Source organism: Lineus longissimus, chromosome 7, assembly GCF_910592395.1.
Source record: "Lineus longissimus chromosome 7, tnLinLong1.2, whole genome shotgun sequence".
Taxonomy (NCBI): Eukaryota; Metazoa; Nemertea; class Pilidiophora; order Heteronemertea; family Lineidae; genus Lineus; species Lineus longissimus.
Genome location: NC_088314.1, coordinates 10,091,456 through 10,109,636, shown reverse-complemented (window position 1 = coordinate 10,109,636; position 18,181 = coordinate 10,091,456). Strand labels below are relative to the sequence as shown.

General features: G+C 43.0%; 3 protein-coding genes across 6 annotated transcripts in view; 1 reads left to right on the top strand and 2 right to left on the bottom strand.

Annotated features, from left to right (window-relative positions):
* The window catches only part of LOC135491529 (leucine-rich repeat serine/threonine-protein kinase 2-like), a 101,308-nt gene extending 94,729 nt beyond the window's left edge, over positions 1-6,579 (bottom strand). For 2 of the 3 annotated variants that reach the window (XM_064777487.1, XM_064777489.1), the window contains exons 1-2: positions 6,494-6,579; positions 4,700-4,921 (exon numbers count right to left, since the gene is read on the bottom strand). The gene's annotated coding sequence lies outside the window, so the exon portion shown is untranslated. Of the gene's footprint in view, positions 1-4,465; positions 4,610-4,699; positions 4,922-6,493 lie in introns of those variants that run through there. The other variant, XM_064777488.1, reaches the window with a different exon arrangement.
* LOC135490993 (proline-rich protein 2-like) lies at positions 512-2,084 on the bottom strand. Its single transcript, XM_064776606.1, has 2 exons — positions 1,980-2,084; positions 512-1,789 (listed from the first exon to the last, which is right to left on the bottom strand). The coding sequence occupies exons 1-2, from the start codon at positions 2,082-2,084 to the stop codon at positions 512-514; spliced, it is 1,383 nt and encodes a 460-aa protein (XP_064632676.1).
* Positions 6,580-6,813: 234 nt separating the features above from the next.
* On the top strand, positions 6,814-17,672 carry LOC135491539 (mesoderm-specific transcript protein-like). 2 transcript variants are annotated; one of them, XM_064777505.1, is made up of 12 exons: positions 6,814-6,912; positions 8,810-8,980; positions 9,199-9,278; positions 10,043-10,120; positions 10,888-11,018; positions 11,588-11,655; positions 12,301-12,341; positions 13,104-13,171; positions 13,694-13,795; positions 14,071-14,147; positions 14,950-15,010; positions 15,740-17,672. In XM_064777505.1, exons 2-12 carry the CDS (start codon positions 8,818-8,820, stop codon positions 15,888-15,890), a joined length of 1,020 nt encoding a protein of 339 aa, XP_064633575.1. In that variant the 5' UTR covers positions 6,814-6,912; positions 8,810-8,817; the 3' UTR covers positions 15,891-17,672. The 2 variants fall into 2 exon arrangements, with proteins under 2 accessions (XP_064633575.1, XP_064633576.1); XM_064777506.1 differs by having other exon boundaries at positions 6,827-6,879.
* Positions 17,673-18,181: the final 509 nt, after the last annotated feature.

Genomic DNA, 18,181 nt, shown 5'->3' with positions numbered 1-18,181 from the left:
GCTTCGGCTGCGAACCAAAGGCAAACTGACTGTACCGATCTCCATACTGAGGCGGCTTCGGCTGCGCCCAATCGGCAAACTGACTGTACCGATCTCCACACTGAGGCGGCTTCGGCTGCGCACCAACTGCAAACTGACTGCACCGATCTCCATCCTGAGGCGGCTTCGGCTGCGCCCAATCGGCAAACTGACTGTACCGATCTTCATCCTGAGGCGGCTTCAGCTGCGCCCCATTGGCAAACTGACTGTACCGATCTCCATCCTGAGGCGGCTTCGGCTGCGCAACAACGACAAACTAACTGTACCGACCACCATCCTGAGGCGGCTTCAGCTGCGCCCCATTGGCAAACTGACTGTACCAATCTCCATCCTGAGGCGGCTTCGGCTGCGCAACAACGACAAACTAACTGTACCGACCACCATCCTGAGGCGGCTTCAGCTGCGCCCCATTGGCAAACTGACTGTACCGATCTCCATCCTGAGGCGGCTTCGGCTGCGCAACAAAGACAAACTAACTGTACCGACCACCATCCTGAGGCGGCTTCAGCTGCGCCCCATTGGCAAACTGACTGTACCGATCTTCATCCTGAGGCGGCTTCGGCTGCGCCCCATTGGCAAACTGACTGTACCGATCTCCATCCTGAGGCGGCTTCAGCTGCGCCCCATTGGCAAACTGACTGTACCGATCTTCATCCTGAGGCGGCTTCGGCTGCGCCCCATTGGCAAACTGACTGTACCGATCTCCATCCTGAGGCGGCTTCGGCTGCGCACCAACAACAAACTGACTGTACCGACCTCCATCCTGAGGCGGCTTCGGCTGCGCACCAACGACAAACTGACTGTACCTACCACCATCCTGAGGCGGCTTCGGCTGCGCACCAACGACAAACTGACTGTACCGATCTCCATCCTGAGGCGGCTTCAGCTGCGCCCAATCGGCAAACTGACTGTACCGATCTCTATCCTGAGGCGGCTTCGGCTGCGCCCAATCGGCAAACTGACTGTACCGATCTTCATCCTGAGGCGGCTTCAGCTGCGCCCCATTGGCAAAGTGACTGTACCGATCTCCATCCTGAGGCTGCTTCGGCTGCGCACCAACGACAAACTGACTGTACCGATCTCCATCCTGAGGCAACTTCGGCTGCGCACCAATGACAAACTGACTGTACCGACCTCCATAATGAGGTGGCTTCGGCTGCGCACCAACGACAAACTGACTGTACCGACCTCCATCCTGAGGCGGCTTCGGCTGCGCACCAACGACAAACTGACTGTACCGATCTCCATCCTGAGGCGGCTTCAGCTGCACCCAATCGGCAAACTGACTGTACCGATCTCCATCCTGAGGCGGCTTCGGCTGCGCCCAATCGGCAAACTGACTGTACCGATCTTCATCCTGAGGCGGCTTCAGCTGCGCCCCATTGGCAAACTGACTGTACCGATCTCCATCCTTAGGCGGCTTCGGCTGCGCACCAACGACAAACTGACTGTACCGATCTCCATCCTGAGGCAACTTCGGCTGCGCACCAACGACAAACTGACTGTACCGACCTCCATCCTGAGGCGGCTTCGGCAGCGCACTAACGACAAACTGACTGTACCGACCTCCATCCTGAGGCGGCTTCGGCTGCGCACCAACGACAAACTGACTGTACCGATCTCCATCCTGAGGCGGCTTCAGCTGCACCCAATCGGCAAACTGACTGTACCGATCTCTATCCTGAGGCGGCTTCGGCTGCGCCCAATCGGCAAACTGACTGTACCAACCTCCATCCTGAGGCGGCTTCGGCTGCGCACCAACGACAAACTGACTGTACCGATCTCCATCCTGAGGCGGCTTCGGCTGCGCCCAATCAGCAAACTGACTGTACCGATCTCCATCTTGAGGCAGCTTCGCCTGCAGTTTCCTCCTACCCCTTATGCATCTTTTCTTCTAGGTAAGCCTTTTGTCCTTCGCACACTTCAAGGGCTGCCTTAACCTGCCTTCCAACTTCGAAATCCAAATGATTTGCATCATCAGCTTCACCTTCCTCCATAGGAGCCACTTTGCTATAGTCCTCACATTGATCAGTAAGCTTGGTCATAGCTTCTTCATAGATTCTCTGCCGCTTCTATATCGCCTAATGACATAGAAGGTAGTTCCTCATAGATATGCTGTAACTTCTTCAGCACACGCCCTCTCAATTGTCCAATGGACCTCCGCAGAAATACACCTTCCCAATCTACCATTGCACTGCGACGCACTTCTCTCCATCTGCTAGCAGCCATCCTTTACCAATAATTGCCGTGTAAACTCTGACTTCAGAACCCAATGATGTATTCACTGGGTTACAACTCTGCCTCTGGGCTTAACTAGACTATTGGTTCTTCGAAAATCCGCTATGTGGGGCCATCATACGGTCTTGACTTGACCGCATCCACTCATCGCTATTAGCAGATTTCGGCTTCAGAATCTTCTCAGGGGTGGGACAGTCAATAATCGACATTAAAATACTAATCTACATCTACGTACGATCACACATTCAGCAGTTTAACTAGACATCGACGGGCGTTATGGAGACGATCAGCAGCATGCACGCACTTGTGTATCAAATCTAGGTCAGCAAGCGGGATGCTCGTGGCACATTTTACTTTCTTCAAACATCAATAAATTGAACTTTTAATCCCCATTAATTTTTTTGTCTTGTCGTCAACTGAAAAAAATCAAGTCTAGACATTTATCAATGACAACAGATTGTGTTTTGGCTGGTTTTCAGTTTATGTACAAGTTTCCTTAAAAGACTGCAATTTTACAGACAAGAACAGCAGACCTATTGATTTACACCGACAAATGAATTTATTGGCACCAACAAAGTTTCCGCCTAAAAATACGCTCTTCATTCATGTCAAAACTGGGGGCAACACAGGCACGCCTTGAGCATTGCCAGGCAGTCTCTTTAACAAGACACGGTCAAATCAGAATTGGAGAGAGCTGCGAGGCCTTGGCCTTTGGCTCACGGTGGGGCCTGGGAGTCATCACTCTCCACTGACCACATGATAAAAAAGTTTGTCAGTTCAAAATCATAACTGTACATTACATTTATCTGCCCTTGCTGGCTAAGCCCTGATCGCCCCATGTAACGCGTATCAGGCTTTGCCAATTTATTTATAATTAGCCATTCAGTTTGTGTTACTTTGGAATTCTTCCTGCCCAATGAAGAAAAAAAAGCACAAAAATCTGCTGCGATATTTTTGGAAATTAGACTACTCAGGGCTTTCCAACTTGTCCCCAGAGAGGGTGTAGAACTTTAAAATGTCCTAGGATAGAATGCCCGGGAAACAAAGGATTCTATTATGCGCTTCAGTCTCTGAGCTATTGACGGTCAGGGTCTCTATAGAACCATATTGCAGAATACGATAGGACTGGACACTTTTTCCAGGGGGACATTTGTTACTGTTACAAGGGTCGTCGCTGAAGGTCTCTGATGCAGAGAATGCCGCAAAAAAATGCACGACGAACCCAAACTTACTTTTTGGGATGGATTGTATGCATTATTTCGCCCTAAGGCAGACGTTACATAGACGTTCACTTTTCACTCCTCACGCCTCATTATTGAAGACTCATTGGTGAACCCAAGAATTAACAAGGTATGTTCAATGAGAGAAAAAAAATTGAATCTTTTTTGCAACAGGCTGCTAGCCTGTCGGCCCGTGGGGGAGCCCGTTGGTTTTCTGGTGCCCTCTGGTTCAGCATGTCGCCCCAACAACCTGCTTGTAGTAGTTGGAAAGCCCTGGACTACAAATATGTTCACTTAAAAAACAGCTTTTTGAAATTTTGATTTTGACTGAAAATTATTGCTCTCCTTTGATGAGGCGAAGATAGTGACACAATGCAGCTCCTAAGTTATTGCCTGGCAGAGGCCTTTGGCCAGCAGATTAGGCTCACACATGAATGATCTTTTTTTTACACAATAGAATAGTTGTGGAGCTGGGCTCATACTGAAATGATTTTAGGGAGTTGAGATAAATGTGATGATAGCTGGACAATTGTGACCCACCACGACAAAACGAGTCGCATATGGCATAGAAGATGAGCCTAAAATGACACCAGGACATAATAGAAGAAATTGACGTATACTCAGATGTCACAAAAGGCAGACAATAGTGAAATGGACAACCAGTCTGTCTCAACATGTCAAGCTCGGAGCGTCATGCGACTTGTTCCGTCATGGCAGGTCACAATTGACATTCTCATAAAAAAGTCGAGCAGGTGACTGGAACTTGGTCAAAACACATTTTTTTAAAATTTCATGGATTAATCATGTGATGCAAATTTTTGGTACATTCAAAAAGATGATTTCACGACACAGAGCATAGCAATCATACGCACATATATTTAGCGTGGTCATCCTTTAATTGTTTTCAAAAGCTCAGAAGCCTTTCTTTCGAAGTATGCCTCTTTCATCAAAATGATTGTGATGCCTACCTTCTGGCGATGCTTGCGCTTCTTCTGATGAATGTTTTGTAGATCTTAGCATGCAATAGCCTTTTTAGCACATGTTGCAAATAAACTGACTGCAGGGAAACTGCACAGCCAGCCACGTTTGAGAAAACTGAAGTGCCCAAAAATATCGGAGCAGGTCGCAATCACTATCCATACACAACTGTCGAGTTTAACAGTAAATCTTGAAAATACACAGATATGCCTACATATATATACCTTTTATCTTGACCTGTAAATCCATTTATCAGTTATCAGTTTTCAAATAAATAGCATGTGACACTGAGTAATAGCTAACTGTGACTTCCTGGACTTTCTGCGAAGCAAAAAATCGGATTGACCAAACGCCCGCCGTCTGACTCCCATTTAAAATCGGATTAACCAAACGCCTGCCATCTGACTCCCATTTATGGTCAATTGTCCATGTCATTTACTAATCACCTGTCAAAGAAAAAAATCACAATGTTATGAAATTAGAAAAAGCATAACAGGCCTACCGGTAAACCCTCATAAGCAATTACTTCCAAAGGACAGATCTAAGCCTAAATACTCTAGACTCAACGATCTAAGACCGATTTATTAACTTATCAGTGGTTGGTGTGGTCGATCAATTTTCTTGTCTTTTATTAGCCTAGGTCTATTGGAAACAAATCTTCAATACAAAAATTGCATTGACATATAATAAGCACTGTCTAGAGGTACGGGACCCATATCCCTAGGTCAGAATGCTAAAGGTACGGGAATTATTTTGCGCATGCCCAAAATGTTGTTGTCACTCAACTGCGGCTTAGAAATAATACTCTTCACAGTGACAGTGTGCGCGTTTTTGATTCAGACAATTTAAACAACCAAAATTTAGTAAATCGTGCGAATGTGAGAATATTTCTAGTGAAGAAACATTAGAAAAAGGGCTTCATACAAAAGGTCCACACATAAAACTGCGTATAGGCCTGCGAGCGCCTATATATAATGTGAAATAACCTTTACTTTTATGACAAATGGCATAATGCCATTAATGGCATAATCATTAGATAAATAGACGAATTCTAAAGTCAAAAATCAGTGCCAAAACAAATCAAATGTGCAGACTCGGAACAGGTCAGAAGGCCTCAGGCTGACGTTACATAGGCCTCATTCGATCACTTCCCACATGTCACGTTCCCCTTAATGCGTTCGTTCCTCACTGAGTGCATGCCACAAGACCGTGCATTCACCGAGGAACGTTAAGTAAAGCTGGAACGTGACATGTGGGAAGTGAACGAATGAGGCCTATGTAACGTCAGCCTAAGCCGACTCCCGACAATGCCGACTCAGAACACGTCAGAAGGCCTAAGCCGACTTCGGACAATGCCTAGAGACACGGCAATCCTTTGTTCAAGGTGAAACGAATGTTCTTATTTGTCTATATGTGACCCGCCATGACAAAACAGGTCGCATGTCGCTCTGAGCTTGACAGGTTGAGACAGACTGGTTGTTCATTTCACCATTGTCTGCCTTTTGTAAAATCGGAGCATATCAATTTCTTCTATTATGTCCTGGTGTCATTTTAGGCTCATCTTCTGTGCGACATGCGACTCATTTTGTCGTGGTGGGTCACATATATCGGCGGTGTCACCCACCGATATAAGTATTGTCCATCCCGATTGAACAATGTGGAATGGCAGCAAATGACACTGCGGATGATATCTACAGGGGCTTGGCTTACTTATTCAGAAACGGTCTTCAATCCGTGAGTCTACAGGGTGGCCCAGAAAACGGTTCCCTTGCACAACAGAATCTATTGTGTTTCCATTGTGTGAAGAAAGTATATAGTCCACAGGGTGGCCCAGAAAATGTTTGCGCAAAACGTTTCCCTTGCACAATAGGATTCTATCGCATATCCATCGTGTGAAGAAAGTTTTCTGGGCCACCCTGTAGAGTATATTCACTGCAGAACACAAGGAATAATAAGCCCCCCCCCCCCCCTACTTGACAAGACATCTTGACCAGAAAAACGTAAGACTTATACCGTACGTAGGCGTTGTCCTTTCCCAATAACCGTATCGAGCTGCCTGTGCATGTGGCCGGCCGTGGTGGAGTGGTTGTGTGTATCTGTGAGTGTGAGTCTGTAGCCAGCCGCCCACTCCTTCGATCGCATACACCGCACAATGCAGCAAAAACCTACTATGCAACCCTAGATTTGTATGGTGCAGATGGCCATGCTCAACCATACTCAGCTTCCCACTCAACAAAGACACATTCGATGTGAAATACTGTATTTACATAAAAAGGGGATGTTCACGACTGCTACGCACGGCCCAAAAAGAGACACGTAACGACGATAACAACAAAATTCCTAGAAATCCAGGAAATTGTTTCATGCAAATGCATGCTGTCATTTTGCCTGTTTGTTCGCAAAAGTATGATCAAGAAAGGCGTCAACATATTCCACGGTATACATTGTTACTAGGCCTTACTATATCCAAGAACTATAGGCCTAATATGTAAAGTCAAGGACTTAGTGAGCCCCCCTTTAGGTCGGGGGAGCTCCCCCGAACCCCCCTACGAGCATATGTTAAGTGCAAGCTCTAACAACTACAGCTGTTACAATGGGGGGACACCCCCCAAACCCCCCTCCGTCGACATAGGTTTTTACCAGTGCGTTGGGGGGAAGCTCCCCCCAAACCCCCCCCGGTGGACAGTCAACTAGCCCTTCAGTGTCATACTGCTGGAGGGGGGGGGGTGCGATGGGACCATCCATATAGTTCCTTCCGACACATTTTTGTTTTGGTAATGTAATACATTGTGATTGTCCTTATTCACGGGAATCGGGCGTTTCCAGTGATATACGACACTTAAATGGATTGTCCTCATGCATTCACTTTGGAAGAGACAAGACCACTAATGAATATTCATAGGTTGGAGGGTCGAGGCCTATCTATTAGACGAGTGCATGTTTTTTATTCTCAAGTACATATTTGGAGAGGTATTGAAAAAATATTTGCTGTGGCAAGTCTACAGATATAAAGAAATTATTTGATGAAAAAATTAATTTCGAATTTTGCTAATTGGGTAATAGGGGGCGTGTTTTGAGTTTTTTCTGCCAGTTGGCTGAAAAGAGTGGAAATATCAAAGTCTGTCTAATTTGTCGATTAAAAAAAATTTCCGTGGTCAATCACCATTTTATTTTTCACCATTTACTTGCCCGACTGTCCGGAATAACATAATCTAAATTTCAGATTCACAACACCACGCGTTCTTTGATGCGTCGCGGTCAAACATTGACAATTTAACTGCTAAAAGGCTTAAAAAATCAATTGTGGTCTTGTCTCGGAAACGCATTTTAAAATAGATGTTACGTCCTGTTAATGGGGCACGTCATCATCGCGTACATTTGGGAAAAACTCCCTAACGAGACCGGAGCAGACGGCTGAAAGTAGTTTAATTATTGGCCGCTAGGGTGCAGTATGTCGCTCACCCGAATTTTTCACGCAACTTTTGCTAAATAGAGCTAGTTCTAGTTTGTGATTCATTTTGATACTTCAGATTTGGGCAGAAGACCAATATAACTTAGTCGTCAGTGTGGTTTTAAGCTGGAAAAACGTATTTGTTTTTCTTAAAGTGCCTTTTTTGGACGGGTGTGTGCGATTGTTTTGTTTTTATGTCATCTCGATCATGTCGACACAAAATTGAAATAAACCACCCTTTTCTGTCATTATTTAGGACGGATATTTCTCTAATAAAAATATTAATATAATTGGCCAATTTCTTAGGCATATGATGTAGCGAATTCCCATGAAGATTTAAATTAATTTCAACCAATGGGATAGCAACCACCACCGGAAGATCGCGGAGAAATCGGTAAACTCAACGGAGTTAATTCAGAAAAATACCAAAAAAAATTGTTTGTAGGATATACAATAGTTACTCTCTTTATTTCTCATCATTCATTTACATTATATACTCCCGCACACGCCTGTATCTTAAGAGCCCCTCCTAAAGGGGGGCTTAATAATATAATATGTTTGTAAGTCGCCAACTTGAAGTTGAAGACCCACACCCCCTGCCTGCCGGCTGCGGGCTAGGGGTGGCCCGCGAGTTTTTTTTCTCCCAGTGGCCAGTCCCAGACAGGATTACCATTGCCGGGAAGGTGGACATTCAGTTATAAGCTCTTCTTTTATAATAGAGGGCACGCATGGGTAATCGTTCCGTTTAGTTGACTAAATTTGTGCATGCACAGTGTGTGATGTAGGCCTGCGCCTACTGATTCCCCCCCACCCCTGGCCCCGGGGTGGGGGGAGTCAAATGGTTGGGGGGACCAATCCCATCTAATGCGTTACTTTGTTTCAGATTGAGTCATGGTGTCTTCCCTGGACAAGTTTAACATCCTCGTGGCCGTGCTTGCAGTGGTTGCGGTCATTTTCATCACATACCCGCCGCCAGAGTTATCAAAAAACTTAAAAGCGTGGCGAGAAAGTGGGAAATATTTCAAATTTCGTGGACATAGGATATTTTATGTTGGTAGGTATTGTCCACTTTGGACATGCTTGATGTCTAAACCTTTGGCTACTATGTAAAGACTTTGTGAACACTCACTTCTTATCCATTTGAGTTTCTTGAGCCTGAGTATGAGAATGAATCTACTTCAGAAAAAGAGGAGAATGTTGCTTGTATCGCATGCAACTTCTCATCTGATGAGGAGAACTTGATTAAATTAGTTACATCCTTTCCGATTCCAGATTTCCGAGGCTCAAGAAAAGATGTTGCACCCCTCATGTTACTTCATGGATTTCCAACATCAAGCTATGATTGGTATAAGGTAGGATAACAGGCCTTTTTAGCCAGGACTGTTCAAACTTTAAGTTTAAAAAAATTGCCACGTACTAATATGATGCATAATACTCAGTAGTTCAAGTATGCGCACATCATATTTTCAAAGTTCATATTTATTTCGGCGCCTGCTTATTTACTGGGGGATAGGTTTAACAATTACAAGGCATCATTTGCACAAAGCGGCACTTTTGAATTTACCAGTGTATTTTGAAACAAAGTCAGCTAAGCTGGTCTGAGTTGTGTCTGGCCTTACGTGCATCCAGAGCTAAGCATATGTAGAACTCTGAGTGAAACAACAGCTGGAGCATTTGATTTGAAACTTTGTACACATGTGTCTAGAGATAAGCTGATACTAATTTTAGTCTGCCATAGTTCTTCAACAGGGGGCCTAAACACTGCTGGCTACCACGCAAAAGGGCCTGGTTACGATCCCGGGATTGTATTTCTGGATGAACCGGTGTGGCTTTCAAGGAACTAAAATTCCTGGCTCTTCACTACACATAGGCTGCAACGTATGAAATATTCGAGGGTCTGTCAGATGAGACTAAAAGCTGTGGTCCCTTGTACCTGAGTGTCTATGCCAGGGCAAATAAAAGACCCCAACTAGGTGAACAGTAGCCTCTAGTGGGCTCCATACCTCCAGCAAAAATCCAAACTAGGGTTACGACGTCAGTAATGATATGATATATGATATGAAAACACAAAACGTTCAAAAGATTTACCCTAGAATGTATTTTCCTTTCTTTCCAGATGTTGCCTGATCTTAAACAGAGGTTCAGTCGAGTGATTGCCATCGATTTCCTCGGGTTCGGCTTTAGTGATAAACCTGTAGGTATTTCAGTCGAGGTCGAGATATCTATTTTTGCCTGAGGCATTCAAAACGTTTGATCAGTTGCCACTCGCCACAGGCAATTGTCTTGCCTTGAAGTAATAAAATATAAGCAGGGCGCTAACATTCAGGACGGCAGAACACTCTATGTTAATGATGTCACAGTGTTAAAGGATTAGTGATGTCGCTACGTGGTGCGTTGAGCAGTTGACATTGCCACTTGACATGCAGGTAAAGAGTGACATCACACCAACTGGAAGACAAAATGGTTGGTGGTAATAGTCATTCTTCTCATAAATGTGATGAAATATAAAAATTCTCCTGGGGCGGGTTGTTCAAAGCACCGATAACCACTATCAGTGGATAAATTTAACACTGCTTTGAACAACCCGCCCCTGAAGGCAAGCTAGGCAACTGTCCAGACATTTTGAGTCCACATTTGTGCCCATCGCTGTAAGGCCAGGGAGGAGAGGGGTAACTTCTTCTTCTTCTTCAGCGTTCAACCTGTCTAAGTAAAACTATAACCTCAGTCCTGTGGCGGAGATGAAGCGGCTTGTCGCCCGAAGGTCCGGCTGTGTTCCCCACAGCTTTTCTTCGACCTTCGTGTCCTTAGGCCAGAATCTATCTCGTAAATCCTGAGAGGGGTAACAATCCAAAAGACTCGCATGCCATTCTGATTATAGATTAGCGAATGACCAGGGGACGCATCCCCTTGCAAGTGACAAAATCACCTCCAAATTCGCCTTTTTCATCTGTTGTTTTTCAGCGTGGTTATGACTACAGGATCTGGGAACAAACAGAAATAGTACAGACATTACTGGTAAAACTTGGCATCAAAGAGTTTCATGTACTTGCGCATGATTACGGTGATACTGTTACTCAGGAATTTCTGCACAGGTAATTTGCGTTTTGATTACTGGTTAGTTCCTTCTATTGGCATGGCATGTGCATTTTTACATGACAATTATCGTCATTTGCGCAAAGATTTTTTCTCAGACTGTAAGGTGTGAGGATTTTTCGACCAGCCTCGACTGAAAGGCAATATTGCCAATAAGCACTCCAAGTAACAGGCAAATATCCTGGAAGAGTGAGTTAAAGACTGATTCAACTATGTCAGCTTCTACTCTTCTACTCTTAATATAAGGGTGCTACTGTGGTTGGGTGCCAGTTGAGTTTATTGACTGCTCTTACATAGGACTACATGTATATTCGATTCATTTTATAGCATTCAAAGCAGTAATTATATTTGGAAGTGTTTTAAACCGGAATATACCAGTTAAGGGATTTGTGACCCCTCCCACGCTTTCTAAATAGGTTTAATATTCTTTATTCAGTCAAAACCAAATGACCATAGACAACAGAGGAAATTGACAGAGCTTAGGCAAAACCGTTATTAGCCCTGGTTAAAATAGAAAAAACAGTCCCAAGAGTATTTTAAAATTTCCCTAACAAGCCTCTCTTTTCAGATATGAACAAGACCATTTTGCTGGACCACCAAAAATGACTGTACTAAGCGTGTGTCTTCTTAATGGGGGTAAGTTTACCTCTGAAGATTCATGTCTTTCCAAATTCTCCTCACCTCAGCACGGTGGGTAGAGGTATCGATTTGCCTGAGAAAAATATGTGCTTACCTGGAGAGGAAATAATGACACAAAAATAACAGATGAAAGATTAGTTCATTTTGAGGGGCATAAGGCCCGCATTTATTACTTTTATACAATTGTACCCCTCCAACACTGTAATGGGAGCGCCTTGTTTCTATTGCGTTACAAAGGTAGACCAAAACCTTTACCCACCGTGCTCAGGCTTGTTATCAAAGCTATTTAGTTCACACGTAGAGATGATGCTGCTATTTATGTTGAATGTGTTAGGTGATACTCTGGTGAAGCCAACAGGCTGCCTGTCATGCTGGTTCTTCATAGACGTGGTCACTGTGTACAAGCGTACAACTTGAATACATAACATTACAAATTAGGAGGTTGTGCCAATAGTCGTATCACTTGCAGAGGTTTGTTGCCCGATAAAAGGACGCTATTTGTCCCAACTTCTTTTATTCAATGATTGTAACTTGATGAACAAGAAAAGATCTGGGCTTAAAGTGTCTTCATTTCATTGTTGGGCTGAATATCATCGTCTGTCCAAGGTTCCAGGTATTCTGATACATTTTCCCAATTTTCAGGAATATACCCAGTAATCCATCAGCCACGAGTCATGCAAAAGGTAACTAGTTTTATCATATCTTATCATATTTTATCACATTTTGACTGTTTCATGGAATATTTCCCACAGGAGTGTGTCCACTGAATGGCGAGACAATGAGCCACTGAGCCTAAACAACATATTTAAAGCAATGAAGCCAAGCTACTATATTGCTTCATTGACTTAAAGGCCTACACCATTCGTTAAAAATTTTGAATTTGTAATTGAATTTGAAAATTGTTAAATACACACTAAAAAGAAATTTCACCATTGCCTTTGTTTAGGCCTATGTACAAGTACTATAAATACAAAGTTTCAACAAATTTGTATTCAAAATAACTGCACCACGACATTGTGTATTAGTGGATTTCTGTTTAACTGGACCACAAGTAATTACGAACTGTGTACCCCTTAAATGTACAGTTACATACATGGACACACTATAAAGCGTATGTGTGTATATACTCTGTACATCGTTCCTTGTCTCGCCAATCAGTGGACATGTCCCAGTGATTCATTCCTCTATCCTCAACAGAGACTTGAGCAGAAGGTATATGAAAAAAAAAAAATTTTGAGGGAAAAGCAGATGTAGGGGGTTGTGTTGCTCATAGAAGCAACATAATTTGCGCAAAGCCACCCACACGCATTACATATTACACACATGAGGTCACACGTTTTCCCGGACTGTTTAAAGAATAGATCACAGTAGACTGGGTCCATCCCTTTGGCATATAACAGAACCTCTGCAGTAAATATGATAAAAATCTTGCTTCTTTTCTTCAGCTACTGTTAGTACCTTATGTTGGACCTCTCCTTGGAAGACTCACATTTTATTTTGCATTCAAATTTGGGTAAGTTATTGTATTTGTACATTACGATGAAGGCATCTTTGGCATGATAAACATTTGTGTGGGGCAAAGTTGCATTCTTAATAGGCAGGATTGATTGTGCAGCCAACCAGCTCCTGCTTAAGTGGCTCCTAATAACCTTTACAGTGCTCTAGACCAGGTATCAAGCAGGAAGTGACCTGGGGTTAAATCACCCCTCCTTTTATTTGGCCGATGTACAAGATGAAAAGAACACACTATTCTTCAGGATATGTGATTGTTTTCAAGGCAAGATGTGGGACTTTTTTTCCTTGAATAGCAAAGGGATGTTCCCAGCCCTAACCACAATTTTGATGTCATTCAACAAAACTGGCGAAACTTTTCACTGGGAGGTAATATTGCTTGCTTCTGGCGGCATTTTGGAGAACTAAATTCATATTATCTTACATTCCCTTCAGTTTCTAATATTTTGTCCCATGTACCAAGGTTGAACCCTTTGATAAAGTGGTTGGTATATCTTTAAAGATGCTCATTTCCTCTCTTCAGTTTTTCAGAAATCTTCGGCCCAAATACTCGACCTTCAGAAGAAGAATACTCTGATTTCTGGGCGACCATCAGATTCAACGATGGGAACCTTGTCATGCACAGGTATGCTAACATTGATGATACAGTTAAACCTCTCTATTAAAGACACCCATGTGACTGACAAGTGCTGTCCTTATTAGATAGGTGTCCTGATAAGAGAGGTCAAATTGAATGGAAACAACCAATTTGGGACCAAAACTAGTGTCCTTTATAGAAAGGTTGTCCTTAAAAGAGAGGTGTCCGCTAAGGGAGGTTCCACTGTACATTATGATAGTGAGAGTATTGTACAGATTGGTGCATTCGATGTTAAAGTTCAAGGGTTTCATCTCTGTTTTCAGGTTACTGTCTTATATTCAAGAGAGATTTGTCAACGAAGATAACTGGGTAGGAGTTTTACAAACAACGTCGGTGCCAGGTGAGTTGATTTCAGTTATATGTGCCATATCTCCACAAATATTCATGTTAAATGAAAATATAGCTTGGAGCCAGGTGGGCCAGATTAATGTTCGTGAAGTGACCATTGGGTGTCTCTCCCCATCTCTACTATCTTACAGCACATCCGCCTACTAATGTACAGATCTGCCTGCTAATGGTTGTTCAAGGACTTCTTTGGCTCCTTGATGAAGACACTGCCCCACAAGCCTGAGACTCTTAATCCACAAACCAGATCAGACAGAAACAAGATTGTGTCAGAAGAATGAGGAAGTTTGTTTAAAACTTGGTGCAAGGATGTAGCCCTACATCTATTACATCCAACCATTCAATGTCCAACGACAAAGCTCATGTGTCGGATATGACGTAGAGCTACACAGCTCTATCCCAATGATCCAGTCTTTTTTTGAAACAACGTAAACTACCCAAACTCCATCTGCTCCTGAACTAAAGTAATTTGCTGCTTCTGCCGACTCTGGCCTGCTCAAGATCAAATTTGTTGGTGCTCCACTGAAGAATCTAAAATCTCTTGGTCCATGTTGTTTTGGCTACAGTCTAAAGAATTGTACTAGGTACCAAATTCTAGCTCAAATCTGATTGCTGTCTTAGCTAAGAGGGAGCATGTCGGGAGCTAATGTGATATTGATTCGCAGGCATTTTGAGATGTATACAGTTAGATAGGAGTTTGAACCACCATTGGCAAATTTGTGTCACTCAAGCTGATCTATCTGGCTTCTGCCTATTGTCTGCACTTGATGAGTCTTGACATGTCTCTTTCTTTTAAGTTCACATCATTTATGGTCCAGCTGACCCAGTGAATCCACCTGCATTCATTCCATATGCAAAGTAAGTTGAACGTAATGAGATTAGGTTTAGCTACCTGAGACAAACATGTGTACGTATCCAATTTACCGGAACAACAAAATTATCCGAAATATTATCACTCCTAGTTTTCCAAATAACTCCAGGTGAGCACATGGACCATTTCATTGTAGCCTAGCTTACTTTATGAGTTTTGTATGCATCAGTGATGATACTGTGTCAACGAAATTAAGCCGGTTAAGGGACGCCTGTAAAAAGGCCTATTTTACAAGTGATAAGCCTCTATGCATTAACAGATGCTGCTCAACTGGCTCAATAGCATCAACACAGTATTTGTACTACATTTTATACAAAGCGAATATGTCTGTTTTGAAACAAACCCTTCCCTTACATGTACTACAGGGTGGCCCAGAATTATTTTCCCTCACACAATGGATGCAAGGGAAAACCTTTTCGGGCCACCCTGTAGTAGACTAAGGGCCAAGTCTTGAATGTGGCTAGAAAATGAGTTCCAGTTGACAAATTAACAGGCAGCGGGAAAACACTTGTTTTTGGGGTAATATGGGGTTGCTGGTATAAAAGAATCTTTCCCACCTGAAATGCCGTGCAGATATACCTTTCTCAATAGCGGCTCACAAATGGCCTCAAAGAAAAGGTCAGTGGGTTCTCGTTCCGCGAATAAAATCATTTGTGTCTAGTCTTCAGATTTTGTTTCAGAGCTTTCGCTGCAAAGTTTCTTCTTTTCCTTTTCAGAAAAGTTACGCCCAGAGTAACAATGTCTGTATTAGATAAAACCATCGGCCATTATGTTCAACTTGAGGATCCAAAAACAGTTGTTCAAGAATATGACACTTTTATGGCACGAACCACCGCCGAATCTGCCGGCAAGACAAAGAAAGTCTAAACACGTCTTGTAGAGTAGAACACTTCATATATACTCTAAAATCTTGAATACAAGGTCTGAGGCTCCGCCCCCATTCATTACAATGGAGGAGGGATTGTCAAGTTTTCCCATTGTTCTGTCAGCCAATGGGCCTACTATAACCAATGATGTTGATTTCGTTTCACTGTCAACATCAGCCAAGATCAGCGCATGATTATAACACATGCGACTCCATTGGCCCATGCCATATTGGCCCATCCCCATTCAAAACCATTGTAATGAATTGGGGTGGTGCCTCAGACCTTGTATCGAGGTTTTAGAGTATATAACTTAATATTTATAAAAGTTACCAATCTGCCATTGTACTGAATTTGTCCCCCTATATCTTCACTCACTTAATAATAATATTCTAAGTCAATGTTTGCATTTTTATACAAAATGGAAATATGCGGGTTGGTCACCTTGAGAATATTATAACAATCTTCGTTTATGGTTTGTTGAACATGTCGAAACAAGAACAAATTTGTTTGGATAGTTTTGACAGATATCCTATGTATTTTGAATACCGGTAGCTGTTTTAGCTAGATTGTACTGTTCTTAAGATGATTTGCCCCAAATGTAATCGATTTTTGATACAAAAATGAGAGAATCAGGTCTCATCCATGACACTCCCTAATTCACAATGTATGACGTCTTAATTCAAAAGGATTGAAAATGAATAGGCCTTATTTCTTTATTGTGTTCGATATAGATCCAGTTCTTCTCCTTCAGCTTTTGCTCTGCTCTTGACTGTTATTCTCGAGGGAGTTTTCCTCCCCAAGGCGGAATGAGTGTTTTTTATGTGCCACTACAGTTAGGTGCCAGTTGGGTTTATTGGCCTCCAAGGTGAAATGAGCGTTTCTTATGTGCCACTACAGTTAGGTGCCAGTTGGGTTTATTGGCCTCCAAGGTGAAATGAGCGTTTCTTATGTGCCACTACAGTTAGGTGCCAGTTGGGTTTATTGGCCTATAGTGACGTCGTCTTTGGCCAGAGGTAGAGTCCATTGCATGCTTCTCATATTTCTCACCTGGTGTGGTCTCTTGCTTGTCCTGGTATAGACATCAGATAAAGGCTCACTTGGAGGACTGTGAAGAGCCAGAAATTTTAGTCCCCTCCCTGGTTCATCCAGAAATACAATCCTGCTTCTCCCCGGGATCGAACCCGGGCCCTATTGCCTGCTAGCCAGCAGTGTTGATGTTCTAATTGAACCAGTTCAGTTATTTTTATCGCAGTTCTGTTAAAGTGATCCAGTCGTGACAGGAGTCTTTATTCAGAACGTGGTAAAAATACCTGAATTGGTGATTACTTCTTATTCAGCTCATTGGCTACATAATCCACTACCTGAGGGGAACTCGAAACTGCTAACATTTATCAACGGGAGCTTATTTTTGCCTTAGGTTTTAACTGGGCCGTTCAAAACTCCATTTTTATAAGCGTTTTGCAATAGGTTTCCTTTAAGAGGAAGTTGTGGCTCAGAGATGATAGAACTTGATCGATATTGATTTGGGACCTTATACACTGACACTGAAGATGACCATATTTTTGATTCGATTGTTTATGTTGTATGTTGTACTTAGTTTTAAGGATTGTTTTTACTTAATGATACTTCAGAAAATCAGTGTGTGTTTGTGAAGACGAGTTTGAGGAGATTATCAATGATAGTAATTGTCTCACTCAGTTATTTATAAATCTATGATTATTTAATTAGTCTTTTAGATTCGGTCTTCCATCCTCAGAATTTGTGTCATAGTTGTAATTATTTTGTCTTGTCATGATGTTGTTGTATTGAGTCTAATCATTAAATATATCATATTCATAAAATTTGTGTGGCTTTATTAAATATCTTCTTCTATGTCAAACAGAAATGTTTTGAATAGCTTGATCCCCTTCAGTGGGACAATTTATGAAAAATTGTTGTTAGCATTTGAATTTTGCCCGATAAATGCCATTTGAGTGGCATTTTCTTTTGAGAGGCCCAATCAAGGAGACGGGTATCCGTACAAATGAAGAGAGGAGCCATCACAACAACAAGCTTTTGACACGATCTGGTATGCTTGATTGAAGAACAGATACCTCCCTTACAAGTGCCATGTCACAATCAATGGCTGTTACTGGCCAGTCCTGCCTTGGGAGTGCCATGCCACAACCAATGGTTGTTACAGGCCAGTCCTGCCTTGGGAGTGTCATGTCACAACCAATGGTTGTTACTGGCAAGTCCTGCCTTGGGAGTGCCATGTCACAACCCATGGTTGTGACAGGCCAGTCCTGCCTT